Source organism: Podarcis cretensis (assembly GCF_951804945.1).
Source record: "Podarcis cretensis genome assembly, chromosome: 15".
Lineage (NCBI taxonomy): Eukaryota > Metazoa > Chordata > Lepidosauria > Squamata > Lacertidae > Podarcis > Podarcis cretensis.
In genome coordinates this window covers 20,975,084-20,991,789 of record NC_137185.1, presented here as the reverse complement: position 1 = coordinate 20,991,789, position 16,706 = coordinate 20,975,084, and the positions used below count along the sequence as shown (strand labels likewise).

At 43.9% G+C, this 16,706-nt stretch overlaps 1 protein-coding gene across 2 annotated transcripts in view; it reads left to right on the top strand.

Moving 5' to 3' along the window:
* The first annotated feature begins 264 nt into the window (after nt 1-264).
* Nucleotides 265-16,706, top strand: part of NCAPD3 (non-SMC condensin II complex subunit D3) — a 47,089-nt gene continuing 30,647 nt past the window's right edge. For both annotated transcript variants that reach the window (XM_079954488.1, XM_079954489.1), the window contains exons 1-10: nt 265-357; nt 5,720-5,874; nt 6,929-7,091; nt 8,195-8,370; nt 9,078-9,254; nt 10,279-10,340; nt 11,939-12,026; nt 14,748-14,881; nt 15,750-15,822; nt 16,450-16,575. In XM_079954488.1, the coding sequence (XP_079810614.1) occupies nt 297-357; nt 5,720-5,874; nt 6,929-7,091; nt 8,195-8,370; nt 9,078-9,254; nt 10,279-10,340; nt 11,939-12,026; nt 14,748-14,881; nt 15,750-15,822; nt 16,450-16,575 (1,215 nt within the window). In that variant the 5' untranslated portion in view covers nt 265-296. The remainder of the gene's footprint in view (nt 358-5,719; nt 5,875-6,928; nt 7,092-8,194; nt 8,371-9,077; nt 9,255-10,278; nt 10,341-11,938; nt 12,027-14,747; nt 14,882-15,749; nt 15,823-16,449; nt 16,576-16,706) is intronic.

The window sequence follows — 16,706 nt, the reverse complement described above, 5'->3', positions numbered from 1 at the left end:
TCCTGGGCAAAGGGGAGGAGGGGGAGCCGGGGAGGGGAAGGCCCGCCTCTCCGTCCCTCCACCCCAGCGCGCTCACGGGACGCATGCGCCGTCCTCCTCCTTCCGAGGTGCGCGCGGAGGCGGGGTCCGCGGCCCTTGGTGCGCCTGCGCAGTGCGAGAGGCCAGCGCCCGTCCCACTCCCTCGCGCCTCGGGGCGGCGGTGATTGGCTAACGGGGAGGGCAGGCGGTGATTGGACGGTTCGAAGGCAGCGGCGGGGATTTAGGCTGGAGTCGCTTCGACGGAAGCGGCAGAAGTGATGGCGGCGGAGAGGCTGCTCTGCGCTCTGGGGCGGTGGGGCCTCCGTGATGTTAGCCAGGGTGAGTGCAGCGGCTTTGGGCGGGGTTGGGATAGCGACCTCGAGTCCTTCATTGGTTGTGGGAGAGCGGCAGGACTCCTGGGTCCTTTCTATATACAGTAAACATATATAAGGGACCCATCAAACCTCGCCCTCCAACACGGTTTAACTTTTTAACGCCGGCAGAAAACCTTTCTACTCTGCCGGGCCTATGCAGCCAATTAAGAGCACATATTCTACAATGGTTAATTGATACCTATTGTTAACTTGTTTTATGTGGTTTTTACTCTGGTTTCATGCATTTTTGTAAGCTGCTTGGACTCTTTTTTTTTAATGGTTTCTTTTAAATAATAAATATATACATACAAAGGGTGAGAGGCAGGACTTCTGGGTCCTTTTTATATGCACAGACACACACATGTGCACTGTGGCAGAGGGGGAGAATCTGCTGTCGAACTCTCCGTCACAACCTTGGATTCCAGTAGAAATCAGGCATAGCTGTCTCCTAGCCGCCCAGCCTGCCAGCTTCTAGTGCACATAACTCAACTTTCAACTCTGGTGTTGTCTTTCTAGCTACCTGTGAGTTGATGGAGGGCCACCCACCCATTTGGTGTCTGGCACGGTTTCGTTGAATGGTCATTTTAAAATGTGAAGGTTCATTATTGTTTCACAAGTTGTGTATGTCTTTCAGGGCCAGGGCAAATAACGAGACCCAGTCTTACAGCTGTGAAACATAGCAAGTGCTGCTGAGTTGTGTTAATCAAGCTGTGTCAGCAATTGAGTGTAGTATATAAGGGGCAGCACCTAGCTCTCCCATTACCATGGCGGATGGGTTGGTAGTTGGGTCATGTTTGTTGTTGTTATCTTTAGTGTAAAAGGAGTTTTTGTTTTGTTATTAAAACCTTGTTAAAGTTATTTTTGAGTTCCTTGTATTGCATGGTCTCCCCAGCAAGCTCTGCAGCGCTACTAAACTGCAATTAGCCAACAGGTTTACCATACCCATTCAGTCAATCACCCGTCCTGAGAAAAACCCCACCCCACCTTCCCACTATACAGTGGTGCCCCGCAAGACGAATGCCTCGCAAGACGAAAAACCCGCTAGACGAAAGGGTTTTCCGTTTTTCGAGGTGCTTCGCAAGACGAATTTCCCTATGGGCTTGCTTCACAAGACGAAAACGTCTTGCGAGTTTTTTCCCCTTTCCCCCTCCTTTTTCTAAGCCGCTAATAGCGTTAAGCTGCTAATAGGGATGCTTCGCAAGACGAAAAAACCGCTAGACGAAGAGACTCGCGGAACGGATTTTTTTCGTCTTGCGAGGCACCACTGTATACTGTATAAGGGTCTGATGACTTCTGTTTCAGTGTATCTGAAGAAGTGTGCATGCACAGGAAAGCTTATACCAAGAACAAACTTAGTTGGTCTCTAAGGTGCTACTGGACTCTATCTATCTATCAATCTATCAACTGCCTCAGACCAACACTGCTACCTACCTGAGCCTCTTCCTTTGTTACCTTAATGGCCCATACTTAAAGCTAGCCTTGCTGTTTCAGGAATTGAATCTGTGCTGAATCCAGGAATTGGAAGGGGCCTTGTGCATACAACCTACCCCCACCAAAATCACATCATTGGGGGGGGGGTGCACGCAAAAATGTATTCATATACTGATGGAGTTTTGTGTGTGTTTGTATCTTCAGTAACTTGCCCCGAGACCTTAGGATGAAGGGTGGGTAATAAATCATCATGGTGGTGATGATAATAATTCAAACCTTCACAGGCAATTAGTGACAGTTATACATAAACCACCACCAATCCTGGATCTCCCTCAAAAGGTTTAAGAATTGATGCGTATTTGATCTTTACTGGTAAAATGCAACATCACACCTTCACTGAATGTACACTTTATCAAGATTTAGATGAGTATAACAATTACATACAGATACTGGTGTCACTGACAGTGTCCATTTGTATAAAATGCTTGGAACCATTAACCATGTAAAAAACTCTTTATTAGAGTGCAATTAGATATTGATGCCCAGCTACTAAAACAGTATATATTATTTCTGAAAATGCAGAGGCATACAGAAGAGGTTTTAGCGATCAGCAGTGGAAAGTCCCCTATCATATGGCATGCAAACTCATTCCTGGATGAAGGAGTAGCAGGTCAAAGTCCCAAGACAAAGGATATTTTAGGTTACAGTACATGTAATTCTAGTTCAGTTGCCATTTCTATCAGGCCCTCTGAACACTGCCTGCAAATCCAGCAGTAAATAGAAATGTTGTCATTCTAAGTGGTCATTAGAAGAGCTATTATTTGTTTGTTTCCTCCTTTTCCCTCTCCATCCCTTTTTCCTTTTGTGTCATCTCTTTTTGATCGTAAGTCTGTGGGCAGGAACTGTCTTGTTTTGATTGCATGTAAGCCACTGAGAATACAGTTGCCTGAAGACAAAGAAAAAATCCTCTAAATTTCTTTAAAAATAGTCTTGTGTGATTACTGCTAAGTATAAAATGGGAATAGCCAATAAAGCAAGAAAGCAAGAACAGTGGTGCCTCGCAAGACGAAATTAATCCGTTCTGTGAGTCTTCGTATAGCGGTTTTTTCGTCTTGCGAAGCAAGCCCATTGACAGTTTAGCGGATTAGCGCTATTAGCAGTTTAGCGGCTTTTAGCGGCTTATCAGCTTAGCGGATCAGCTGATAAGCAGCTTAGCTGCTTAGAAAAAGGGGGGAAAGGGGAAAAAACCCGCAGGAACTCGCAAGACATTTTCGTCTTGTGAAGCAAGCCCATAGGGAAATTCGTTTTGCGAAGCGCCTCCAAAACGGAAAACCCTTTCGTCTAGCGGGTTTTCCGTCTTGCGAGGCGTTCGTCTTGCGGGGCACCACTGTATGTTGTTCTAATCTAGACAATAATTGTTGGCTTCTACAGTGTAGCTTTCGAGGGGCCACTAGGGGCGCATCGGAAGATGGCTGACAATAACATCTCTCCGACCCACAGAGGGTAATTAGGAGGCTGTGATGGGAGTAAATAGCCTCCCTACCCCCCCAAGATTGTGGGGGGGCTGCCCTTGCCTGCTGTGCCCTATACCACCCCCGAATTTGTGGGGATGGGGGCACTAGGCAGAATGCCCTCCTGTGGATCTCGGTGCTCCTGGACGCTGTCTCTGATCCGCGCTGCTAGCTGCAAGAACTTCAAAAGGAACAATTAGGAAGAAGTGAATGCACATATTTCAAGGAAGGAGGGGGGGAGTAAAGACTGCTAACTGAAGAGTTCTTTGATAAACAAGACGAGTCGGAGGAACAAGAATCAATCATGAGAAGATATGCCAAGATATGGTATGGCAAAGGGACTGGATGGGGGAGGGGAAAAAAACTTTCCTTTCTTTCCTCTATGTGATTAAACAAGAATCCCCCCCCCACAAGTCAGAAATGCCATTTTAATGACTAAAGCTGTGGATTTACGTCTGTGTGGGGATAAATTTTCTAACCAAAGCATGTTTTAAGAAGAGCGTGGAAGGTTTAAGAGCTCTCGAATGACGCAGTTAAAAATACCGTCACAATATTGGCAAGCTCTGTCGGAGGACTTGAGTCTGGGAGGAGGAAAAGAGCTGTTTTTATATTGTGGGTGAGACTCCTCAGTGGGACTTAAGAACGACAGATCCTGAGATTAATGATGGAAAGAGCGATGTTATTTATGAAAGTGATGAAACCATCTCGATATGAGGATTGGATGAACAGAAAAATCCACACAGGATATAATTGGTGTTTTTCTGCTTAAGGAGATTATCAGAAGAGATCTTAAAGAAAAAAAATATATATACGAACAAGATGAGATGTGGAAACAGCAAGATAAGACTGGATAGAATTATGAACTTTATTTGGACTGATTTGGATATGAACGCAGTAGCAAGAAGATGATCGGAATCCCCCCTCGGATCTTGAAATATGAGTCCCCTCAACAAAAATTTAAAATTCGGCTTTGTAATTCGGAATTTATGTGATGTGATGTGATTTGATTTGATTGGTCGGTTAATAAAAATTATTTTTTAAAAAAATACAGTGTAGCTTTCATTAAATCTCAAAGGGGGGGGGGAATTTTAACGCTCCCTAGACAATCTATTCCATAACAAAAGCTTGGAATTGTCTGTGCTCTGTTAACAGCAAGAGGTCTGTGAACTGCAGAACTCTACCTCTGCTCTGATTAAGGAATTTTTGGTGTGATTTGACCTGTTTCGATTGCAGTGGAGTGTTGACGAGTCATTGTGTTTCCCTGCAGATATCTTGACAACCACCCAACAAGCATAAGGACCTCATTTCTGTTTCTGTAAATCAAAATCCCCTGATCTTGTCAGGGACTTTTGGATCCTCTGTAGGCTCACAGTTCTCACCGTGAAACAATAATCAGTGCAATTAGGTGATGCTAATATGGCAAATAGCTCTCAAAGGAGCAATCCTTGCTCTATTGAAGCCATCACTGAATGAAATGCAAGTTGAGCTATATCCTGAAATTACAAACTACAATATTTTAACATTTGGGGTGGAAGCATCACATAGGGTGCCAAGTTATTCACTCTTTTAAATGCAGGTGGCTTCAACAGGCCCTAAAATATTGAAGGGAAACTGAACCGAACCTGGCCATTGGCTCCTATCCTTGTAATAAGGATGTTGAATGAATTGGAATCTTAAAAAGCGTGAGGATTATTGTGCCCCAGCACTGGCAATTTTTTTAATGAAACATGTTTCGATGTTTGCTCTGGAACTGCAGAAGCTGATATGCCATAATTAGTTTTAATAAAAGGTTCTAATTTATGCTTCAACCCCCTGTTCACCACCTCAAATAAAAAGATAATGACATAGTAATGCCTGATGTTTTATTCCTGAACCTCCCAGCAGGTCAGTTGTTTGGGGTTTTTTTCCTCAGAAGGGAAATTATTTTAAAAACTTATTTCTTGATGCCTTGCATTGTGACTATAAAAAAATGCATCGTGTGAATTAATATAGGGTATTATTTTCTATTTCATTCTCCACCCTTTTGCCCATTCTAATCCTTTGTTTTTCTCTTTTTATACCAGTATGTTTGATGTTTGTCTTTTGTTTCCATTTTATAATTAAGAAAGTGTCTTTAAAAAAAATCTAAATCTTCAGGAGGTTGTCATATTTTATGCCTGTGTTCAGCTGTGTTAGAGTTTGCATGCTGTTTTGGGCTATCTGCCTTGCTTAGTTTTACACTGTTCAAGCTGTCAGGTCTTCCCCCAAAGGTTCCTTGGATTCTAGTGAAGTAATGTGATTCCATTTTATTATGTTGTAAGATGGTCACTGCATTTTGTAACTGAGGGAAAGCTTTCTGGTCTGAAAACATCTTTATACATTCTAATAAACCTTTTTCCTCCCCAGCCTGGGTTGACACAACCTGGGAGCTAGATTTCACAGAGACTGAGCCTTTGGATTCTGAACTAGAGGCTGTGATAACGGGCAATGGTTTGGATGCCTTTTCCCAACTCTACACGGCTCTCTACCCCTTCGCTGCAGATGACCACGAAACCACAGAAGTAAGAAGCATGTTTGCGATGTTAGCAAAGATTAGCTTGTTTTGTTCTAATTCATTGGTAGAGATTTTAATCCAGCATTTCCCAATTTTGTGCCCTTCAGATGTTTTGGATAGCAACTCCCAACTGCCCCAATCAAGGATAGGTTTGCAGAAGATTGGCAGTTAGAGCTCTGGCAGGATAGATAACAGTTCTTGCCTCCCTGAAGCCTGTTGCTTGACCATGTACAGCCTGATCCTTATTCAGAGTTGAGCTACACCTAAGCCCTTGGGAACCAGCAGAGTTAAACCAGCACTCCTAATTATATAGAATTGCAACTTTCAAGCATTCCTAATTGCATAGAATCCCAGCCTTCCATGTGATCGTCATCTGTAACATGCCCTATGTAATCCCCAAGGATTATAGCCATTCCATCAGGTGTGGGAGAGAGATTTTGCAGGACTTCAACTCCCATCAGCCCTAACTAGATTCCCAATGGTGAGTGATGATGATGGGAGTTGTAGTCCGTCAACATTTGGAGGGCCACGGGCTCCTCGCCTGGTATAGGTGGTGATTATTTCAAGCCAGTGTTTTTTAACCAATTTCTGAGGAACTCTGGAAATCTTAGGAAACTTAATGGGTTTCCTTGATGAGAAGACTAATGACTGGGTCTATCTGAGATGGAGCCTGCAAACCACTGCCACTATGGTTGCTCTTTGGGAATGTGCAGACACAGACAAGTATTGGGAGTTTTCTAGGACATGCTCTCAAGCGTCATGGCACGATAATGAGGCCTGATGGGCCTAGCCAGTGAGCTCAGCATGCACTGTCATGTCCCAGAATCTTCTGTGGCATGCAGGAGTTCCTCAGCAGGCCAGGAGATGTGGAAAACCTTCCTTGAAGGTCAAAAGCATGGCAACCCCTGCTCTGAACCAATTGTGCAGCTGGGAAAGTTGAACCAGTAACGCTTTCTCTCTTGAAACTCAGAACATGCAGTGGGCTCCCATGTGGATATTTGATGTCGTGATATGGCAGGTGTTGTGTTTCTTCTTGTCAGATTTTTTTCCTTTTGTTTCAGAGTGCCTGGACCCTGTTTGTGGAGAACAATATCTGCCACAATGCCTTTGTCGCTGTTTTGTATCACTTTGTCCAAGAGGCCCAGAGTAAAAAGGCCAATTTTCATCAGCGGTTGTATGCTCTTCATGCTGCTGGATTATACTTCTTATTGGTTGAAATTCCAGGTAAGCAGGAGAGATGCTTGGATAACACTTTTGCCAGTCCTTTGCCCAGTCGCCCTGCATGTTTGTAACTGGATATAAGCTTGATGGGTATCAATGAGGCTATGCTAAATCAGGCCAGTAAATAAGCAATCTACTGGCTGCCTGTGGTGACAGAGAATTAATTCCAGGCAATCAGATTTTCCACCCTTAATGGACCAAAGACAATTGAGCTGGGTATACATGGGGCAAGTAGGCCATCAAAATAAAAATAAAATTGTTGGTTAGTAATAGTTGTGAAGTTACTTGCAAGGCTGTCATAAGCTGTCAAAAATTGTTAAAATGGCAGAGTGGAGGACAGGCTCTGTGTTTATTGGTTTAGCTGCAATGCTGGGAGTGACTCATGAAGATCACTGCTGTCTTGAAGGAAGTGATGGTGTCAGCTGGCCAAGGCACCAATGATGGAAGCACTTGGAGTGTAGGGAGGAGGCTGGCCAGTGAAGCCGGGGATGAAGGTGCAAAGGTTGCTTATAACCAAAGTCCGATAAGTTCGCGGCCAAATGAAGATTTGAAATGGATGCTTCCCATTGAGGGTTTTAATCTGGGCCTGCCCCACTGTTAGGCAGTGTGAGGGGGTCTGTCTTAACTCAGAGCTTTGGGGATCCTGCTAAAAGACAGCAAGTCATCCATTTTGTTTTCATTATTATCATTTATTAACTTTATATCCCACCCTTCCTTCCAAGGGAGTCTAGGGTAGCAAGCACACAAGCGATAAAACACCTAGAAGCAATTCCAATGCAGATACAGGCCTGGAAAAATCTCTACTTAAAAGGCTTCTTGAAAGAGGAATGTATTCAGTGACTACTGAAAAGATAGCAGAGATGGTGTCTATCTAATATTTAGTGGGGTGGTGGGGATTAGTATACTTTCATTCATAGGGTAGGGTCATATTTGGATTTTCTGCTTCTGATAAGTTAGCCAACATGCTGTGTTAGAGCTGCAAAATGCTCCTTCCCCTTTTTGCCTTGCTTAGCTCTATGCTGCTTATGGTGATGGTTGATGTGCCAGTATAGAAATGCTGTTTCCTTAAAGTGCAGGCTTTTTGTCCACCTTTCCTTTTTGGACAGGTAGCATAGTTAACCGGGTGTTCCATCCAGTGATGTTTGAAAAATGCCTCCAGACTCTGTCTAAATGCTGGCCCCATGACTCAGACATGTCCAGGAAAAGGAAAAAAGACCATCTTAAAAGCTGTAAGGGTGATCGGAAGAAGAGGGGAAAGCCACTGAGGGAGGAAAACACAATGGTAAGAAGAAAATTACCCGTGCGTTACCGAAATTCTATAAAAAAAACCTTCCCACCTCCAAGGAGAAGTGATGTAGCCATTCTGTATTGTTGAACGTTACCCCAAGCTCCAGAGACAAGTCTGAAAGTGTGAAGTGTGTCTTTCTACACAAACAGGCACCCTTGTTGACTGTCAGCAACTGTAATAAAATGGTCACCACACATCAGTTAAGGCTTCACCATTATAGCAAACACAAATGCACACAAAAACTCAGAGAAAAGTAATGCTTGAATGTGCGATCCCTCATTTTCTACAACATTTGGAAGCCAGTTTTCCTTCTGGTTTGAATGGTGAGCAGACTCTTTGTGTTGCTTTAAAATTTGGTAGCTTGCTAGAGCAGGCATGGCCAACTGGTATAAAATGTATTGATGCCAGTTGTCTAAATGTACAAGCCTTTTCAGCTAAGCATGTCTTCTATGGAAGGAATCTTACGGTTCCCTAGATGATTTGCTCCCAAACGTGCTACAGTTCTTTGGGTGGCTTACAGGTACATTTGTCTCCTTCACCTCTTGGGCGTCTGGTTTTTTTGCTCTGCTTAGTGGTCAGTCCTTTTGGTGTGTGTTCAAATTTGATGTGGGCCAGTTCAGATTTATTGGGAGTGGACTTGAAGGCTGCCAGTGGAGCATCCTTGCTCTTTCAAATCCTTGTCCCATTTCTTGCCATTCTAGGTAGATGAGAACTTTGAAGAAGAAGACGACGACGACCAGGAAGAAGAGATTTACTTTTCTGCACAGGAGCTGCTTCAGATCCGGGAGGCCCTCTTCCTTCTCTTGAAGAACCTCCTGAGGCTTCTCTCTAAGTTTTCCCTGAAAGAGAGGTCACAGTGTGTGCAGACGTGTGTTCAGGTGACTGGAACTGTTGGGATCAAAACAACATTGTGTAGAATCTGCCTTCTCTACCCTGGTGCCCCACAGATGTTTTGGACTACAACTCCCAGAACATATGGCGAGCACCAAGTTTGGTTAGCCAGATACAGATCCGTTTGCTGCAAGGTGTTAGTTGCTGGCTTGGCTGGCTTTCCAAAAAGATTAATCAGACTTGCAGAGGATAAATCTATTGTTTTAATACATTCTTATACCATCTTTTCCCCCAAGAAGGCACCCGGTTTCAGAGGCTCAACAAATGGCTACCAAGTCTCAAGGTGGTGTACATTGTTCTCCCCTCTCCATCTTATCATTAAAAGAACCCTGTGAGGTAGTTTAACCTGAGCGTCTGGCTTGCCCAAGGTGACCCAGTGAGCTTCATATCTAGTAGGGATTTGAACTGTGGTTTCCCAGGTTATAGTCCAGCACTCTAACCACTACTGTACACCACACGGGATTTCCAACTACACCCCTCTTGGCAATGTCTATATGAAACCTCTGTGTTCAGAGCCTCTATCCCTCTAAAAAGCAGGTGCCAGGGACAGAAATCAAGAGGAGGATGCTGGCTTTCATACCATGCTTTCGGAGCTTCCCAGAGGCATCTTCTGGCCAGTTTTTCAGGGTGTCATCTCAAATATTTATAGTTACAATGTAAGTGATACATGGGGTTCTGAGCAATCGCCTGGCCTTCCATGATTTGTGGTTATTTGCTCACTATGCTCTGGATCCTGCAGCTTGTGCACTCTTAAATTATGGGACACATGGAGCATGCAAAAGCATTGGAAGGCCAGGATATTCTTCGTGTTCCATGTTTTATGTCTGTGCCTGTTAAGTCTGTATTCCCTTGCCCTGCAACAGTCGGCCATTGCCCATTTTTTTATATGAATTCCAGCCTCCTATTGGCTCCAGTGGATTGAATAGGCTTACCCTTGGGTCGGAAGGCAGCTTAGTCAAGACTATTCTCCGTACCACTTGATTTAACTCTTAGCTTTGACTTCTCTTGTAGATATTTGTTATGCTGATGAGTTTCGAGCCCTGCGTGCATGGATTTGAGCCTTCAGAGAGGATGTGAGTTATTTCTGTTAAGTCTTAATATCATACAGTGGTACCTTGGGTTACATATGCTTCAGGTTACAGACTCCGCTAACCCAGAAATATTACCTTGGGTTAAGAACTTTTTTTAAAAAAAAATAATTTTTATTAACCGACCAATCAAATCAAATCACATCACATAAATTCCAAATTACAAAGCCGAATTTTAAATTTTTTGTTGGGGGTACCCATATTTCAAGTTCCGAAGGGGATTCCAATCATCTTCTTGCTGTGTTAATATCCACAAAGCTGTCCAAATAATGTTCATAATTCTATCCAGTCCTATCTTGCTGTTCCCACATCTCATCTTATTCATATATTTTTCTTTTTTCTTTATGATCTGTTCTGATAATCTCCTTAAGCAGGTAAACACCAGTTGTAATCCTGTGTGAATTTTTCCGTTCGTCCAATTACCATATCGAGATTGTTTCCATATATCATCACTTCCATAAATAAAAGCACTCTTTCCATCATTAATCTTCGCAAATCTGTCGCCTTCTTTAGTCCTCTGAGGAGGCTCGCCCACAATATGAAAACAGATCCATTCCTCCTCCCAGACATAAGTCTTTCGACAGAACTTGCCAAAATGGCGACGCTGTTTTTTACTGCGTCATCCCAAAGCTCTTATACTTTCCACAATCTCCTTAAAACATGTTTTTGGTTAGAAAATTATCTCCACACAGTCTTAAATCATCAGCTTAGTTCATTTAAGTGGCATTTCTGACTTGTGGGGGGGGGGATTCTTGGTTAATCACATAGAGAAAAGAAAGGAAAGTTCCCCCCCCCCCATCCAGTCCCATTGCCTACATACCGAGCCTTGGTGTGTCTTCTCATGATATATTCCTATTTATCCAACCCGTCTTCTTTCTCAGAGATCCCTTCAATTAGCAGTCTTTACTCCCCATTCTTCCTTGAAATATGTGCATTAGCTTCCTCCTAATTGTTTCTTTTGAAGTTGCTGCAGCTAGAGGCGAGAATCAGAGACAGCGTCCAGGAGAGCTGAAGTCCACACAAGGGCTTTCTGCCTAGTGCCCCCACCCCCTCGAGTTCAGGAGTGGTATAGGGCACAGCAGGCAAGGGCAGTCCCCCCCCCCTCATTCACTGGGGGGGGGGGCGGGAGGCTGCTTAGTCCCATCACAGCCTCCTAATTATCTCGTGTGGGTCGGAGAGATGTTATTATCGGCCATCTTCCAATGCGCCCCTAGTGGCCCCCCGGGTTAAGAACTTTGCTTCAGGATGAGAACAGAAATCGTGCAGCGGCAGGAGGAGGCCCCATTCGCTAAAGTGGTGCTTCAGGTTAAGAACAGTTTCAGGTTAAGAACAGACCTCCAGAATGAATTAAGTACTTAACCTGAGGTACCACTGTACTTTAAAGAATGTGAGGGGATCTTTTAAATATTAAACTCTCTCCCCCACCCCAGCCACAGTTAAGCCACATGTTATTTCCTATTTGTGATCAAGAATTGCGGAATTGTAATTGCAAGTGTTTGGTTTAGGACTTTTTAGCCTGCACATAAAATGGATCCAGTAGTGAGCTTTAAATGTTTGGGGTTTTTTTGGGTTTTTTGGTACAGGACTATCAGCCAAGCCAAGTATGTCCCAGAACTTGCCTGCTTTGGCTTACGGCTGTTGTGCTCTCCACTTCACGGTGTAGAAGATAAGGTAAAAATGACATACATGCATGTTGATGTGTCTCCTCTCTGTCAATAATTCTTAGCATGTGCAAAGGCTCCCATTAGTCAAAGCCCACATTAGAACTTTGTCTTTATTAGGCTAACCAAAATATTTCAAAATGATGTGCAAGCTTATGTGTTTTTCGGAAGTCTTCATCAAGCTAGAATGGCAAACCACCTTGTGCATCAGATATTTAGGGGCCTTTTTAAAGGGACTTGTAAAAAAACGGTAGACAGGACTATGCAAAATCCAGCAGAGATTCATAGAGGTTTGGTTCTCCCAATCCCCCACTGTCCTGTTCTGGATGCTTCCCTCCCCTTCCGAGGCTCAGTGCTTTCTCTACAGTGCTGTGGCAACCAAGGGTCCACATTTGGCCATTTTTCTTTTTTGAAACGAACTGATCTGAGTCAGTGAGCCTTGCTTCGCTTCTGGAGAGAGACATTAATTTATTCTCATTTATAAAGACAAACCAATGGGACCTGCAGCAGAATGTGTGCCCTCTTTGGTTTGGCTGCTAGAGGGAGCTTTAACACTGCTGTGTAAAACTGACGTGTGCCGTTTTACCACAAATTAGGGCAGAGCGAGTTTTGCAGAGGCATTTTCACATCATTTTGTACTGAGCTAAGACAAATTTTCTGCAGGCTCTATACACTTGCTTCTTCAAAAGGCTTTGCCCCTTGTGTTTTTCTTTAATGGAGGACTTCTGCACAACACATTCTTTCCATAGTTTTTTTAAAAAATATTATTTACTTGAGAGTGCTGCTTGCTCAACTAAGGCACAGTGCATCATTCAGCCAGGTAAGAAGAGTAGGATGTGTGATGTAGAAGCTTCAATTTGCCAAACTAAAAATAGAGTATGTAGTCTGCCTTCTATTGCAATCAGCAGCAACACTTCGATCAAAGGTAGACTTTCCATTTTTTCACTCCTGTGTGCATAACAGGGTGTTGGGGAATAATTACACTGGTCAAATTTGTTGTCTGCGTTTTTTCAGTTGATTTAGGATGAATCTGATGAGCTGAATCCAAAAATCACATTGGTTTTGCTCAATCAGGTCAAGTTTTTGAGCTATGGCCACATGTCGTTTTTTTACGTTTTTGTTCACATGTACGCTTGTGTGGAGCATTTTAAAAGAAGTGGGTGGGGGTAAAATGCCATGTCGAATAATTGTTTTGATTGGAAATGATTATTTTAATGACAAGAAGTATTCAGGTCAGGTCCGATAGTTCTGGGTGATTATGTCGAAAAGGGATCAGTTTGAAGTCATAAAACCTCTGTTTTTTCTCGGAAGAGAAGGACTTGGTGTACTGTGCAGATATTGCACAGTTTCTGCTCAAGCTTGGAGTGCCACAGTACGAACCCAAAGATTGGAGACTGTTCATTGACAGCAGCAAGTGATCACTGAAATGTGTTCTGCTACACAATGGCAACCAGTTTGCCTCTATACCCCTGACTCACACGAGTACACTGAAGGAGAACTATGAAGTGGTGAAGTATGTGCTGGAGAAAATTGGTTATGATCAGCATAAGTGGTTTATTTGTGTTGACCTGAAGATGGTGAACTTTTTGTTGGGGCAACAGTCTGGCTTCACCAAGTACCCATGTTTTCTGTGCATGTGGGATAGTAGGGACCGTGCTCAGCATTACACGAAGGACTGGCCTGTGCAGGAGGAATTGGTGCCTTGCAAAGAAAGGAACGTCATCAACGACCCTCTGGTGAACAGAGACAGAATACTCTTCCCACCGCTGCACATCAAGCTTGGCTTAATCAAGCAGTTCACCAAGGCTCTGGACAAGGATGGTGACTGCTTCACTTACTTGTGCCAGGCTTTTCCAGGATTGACCATGGAGAAGTTGAAAGCTGCCATCTTTGATGGTCCTCAGATCCGTCAGCTCATCAGAGATCCAGAGTTTGGAAACTCAATGAACGAAGTGGAACTGGAAGCGTGGAAGGCATTTGTTCTGGTAGTGAAGAACTTTCTTGGCAACAATAAGGCCAGAAACTACGCAGAACTTGTCAACATGCTGACTGCTTTCAGAAACCTGGGCTGCAACATGAGCATCAAGATGCACTACCTATTTTCACATATGGACAGGTTTCCTGAGAACCTGGGTTCAATGAGTGACAAGCAGGGGGAGAGATTCCATCAGGACATGAAAGAGATGGAGACCAGGTATCAGGGTCGCTGGGACGCAGTCATGATGGCTGACTACTGTTGGACTCTGAAGAGAGACCTCCCTGCCGCTGAGCATTCCTGGAGTTCCAAGAAATGGAAGTTCAAGCCCTGAAGTTTGAAAAATGGTGAAGCAACATGCAATTTACGTGTACTTACCTTTATCAATGCCCACCATTCAGTTTACAGTAAACCTGACCTGATGGAGAGAAACGGATGCCATTTCCTGATTCAGCAGTGCAAAAATACCCTAAATCAGTTGTAGAAATCTAGACAACAATCAAAAAGTAAAAAATTGTTGCCCAGTGTTATATTAGCAATCCAATATTAACTGGACCTATGCTAAAAGCCTACTGAAGTTCCCTCACCAGAGGAATAAGGTAGTGTGAGAGAGAGAGACTGGCTCTAGTTTCTTCACATAAAGATGCACATGCTGTAAAAGGGGAGTAGTGGTGTTAGGTGCGGGGAAACTGATGACATGGATAACTCTTCCTGGCACCCACCCACTCACTCACCTGTCTCTTGTTGCTTTTCTAGGTTCTTCGCCTTGTGTTCCACCGTCTGCTCGCTGTCATCCTCATGCAGCCAGAGAGAGGTGCTTCCAGTGGCTCATCAGCCACTATTCCATCTCAGGCTCTTGGCGCTAGGAACCTAGCCATCGGATTCATCAGGTGAAGCTCAAAGTGGCAGTCGCTTGGTGTTTGTGCTTGTGCATCTAAGCAGGACAGCATTAAACCATCCTTAACTGTCAACTCTTTGTGGGTGGCTTTAGCATTCTGTAGTTCAGGTTCGCGGTCTGAATGCTTGAGATAGCCTTAAGAAGTGAACAGATTTATCCATATGCAGCCTTTATGCACTTACTAACTCCCCAGAGCTGTGAGGACCGGAAATGTAAAAATAAGAGTTGCTGTTGTTTCACATACTATGATCTGGGAACAGCATGTTGCTGCATTACTAAAGCTAAGCAGTTATATGGAACTAGTTGGAAATCTGGATGGGAGACTACTGGGTGCCTTGTATATTGGGGGTGTATTTTTAAGTAGAATATAAATATGTAAAATAATGTTACATGGAACCTGCTACAATCACATGGATGCTCACTGAACTGATCTCTTGCCCGGAAGAAATTCCTACTTGCCACAGGTGACCAGACAAGTGGCCTTTTATAAGCCTGCTACTAGGGGGCAGATACAAGTATAGATATCTGCTCCTCCATGATGCTCAATATCTTTTGCCCTACCAACTTCATAGTGAGAGAACCTTGTATTTGCTGCCCTTACTTTTGGAGGAAGGGCAGGATAGAAATACCATAAATGTACAAACAGGGGCACATAATTTCATGGGGTTTTCTTCTCTTAAGGCAGATAAAGCGCCAAAGCTCAAGGTCAGGAGTTCATGACCCACAATCTCCATGGGATGGGAAGATCTGGGTAGCCCATCACAGTAGACAGTATTGAGCTAGATGGATCAGTGGTGTATCTTGGCCAGGTGCCCAGAGCTTCTTGCCATGTCGGGTCTGACTCTTCCATTTTTGTGCAGCTCTCTGACCGAGGAACTGAAAGAAGTTGCCTACCCTGTGCTGCGAATCTTACTGCAGCATATTTGTGTCAAGGTAGGTTATAATCTTTACTCTCCTTTCCAGCTGCATAGCATGTCTCACTTCTGAAAAAAGGAGGCATCGTTTTCTTAAAGACAGCTGTGTAGTGGCAGCAGCTGGTGACCAAGCTGCTTTCATGGACTGGCCTTCTGAAAACTTTATTTGGACTGGATTCAGTCCAAGGTTTGCCTGTTTCCTCTCCCCAACTTTAGAATGACCATCTTGTTGGTGCTGTTTTTAGCAACATATAGAGGACCATGTGTTTTTTGTAACGCTGGAGCTAAACGGTTTTAGAACCAAACAAGCCAGGAATCAGATCTTGAAGTAATCTATTAGAGACATTTACAGTAACTGAATTTCATAATTTTTTTCAGCAGGCCTTTATGATGCAGCACAACTCTATGCTGTCATTCAATACATCACATTGCATTCCTTAGGATTCCCCCGGCCTTTATATCTGGCAGCCTAAGGCCAGTCCCTTGGTTTAATTGGTTGTCAAGCCAGGGATCTCACTTGCACTGGGTCTCATCCAAGGGCTATCTGTTGCCAATCTCTCTACCCTGCTCCAGAAGTTGCAGCAATTATGATGGATCACCTGACTTCACTTAGCCTTGACAATTTCCTTTATTCCATTTGTTCCAGGTTCCTGATAAGTCTGAATACCGAACATACGCAGCATTGGCTGTGACGCAACTGCTGTACAAATTCCCTTGTGCAGAGCACGCAGACTTCATAGCTTGGCTGTATAAATTTTCACTCAATGACAAGGTGAGGGCAGTGGTGGTTTGAACACTGGCCCTTTAGGGAGCCAGCGACATCCCTGACATGCTCCGAGCGATAAACTGAACACCCCGCTAGCCTGTGACTAGTGGTGCCCTGCTTTCTAAGCTACATGGCAT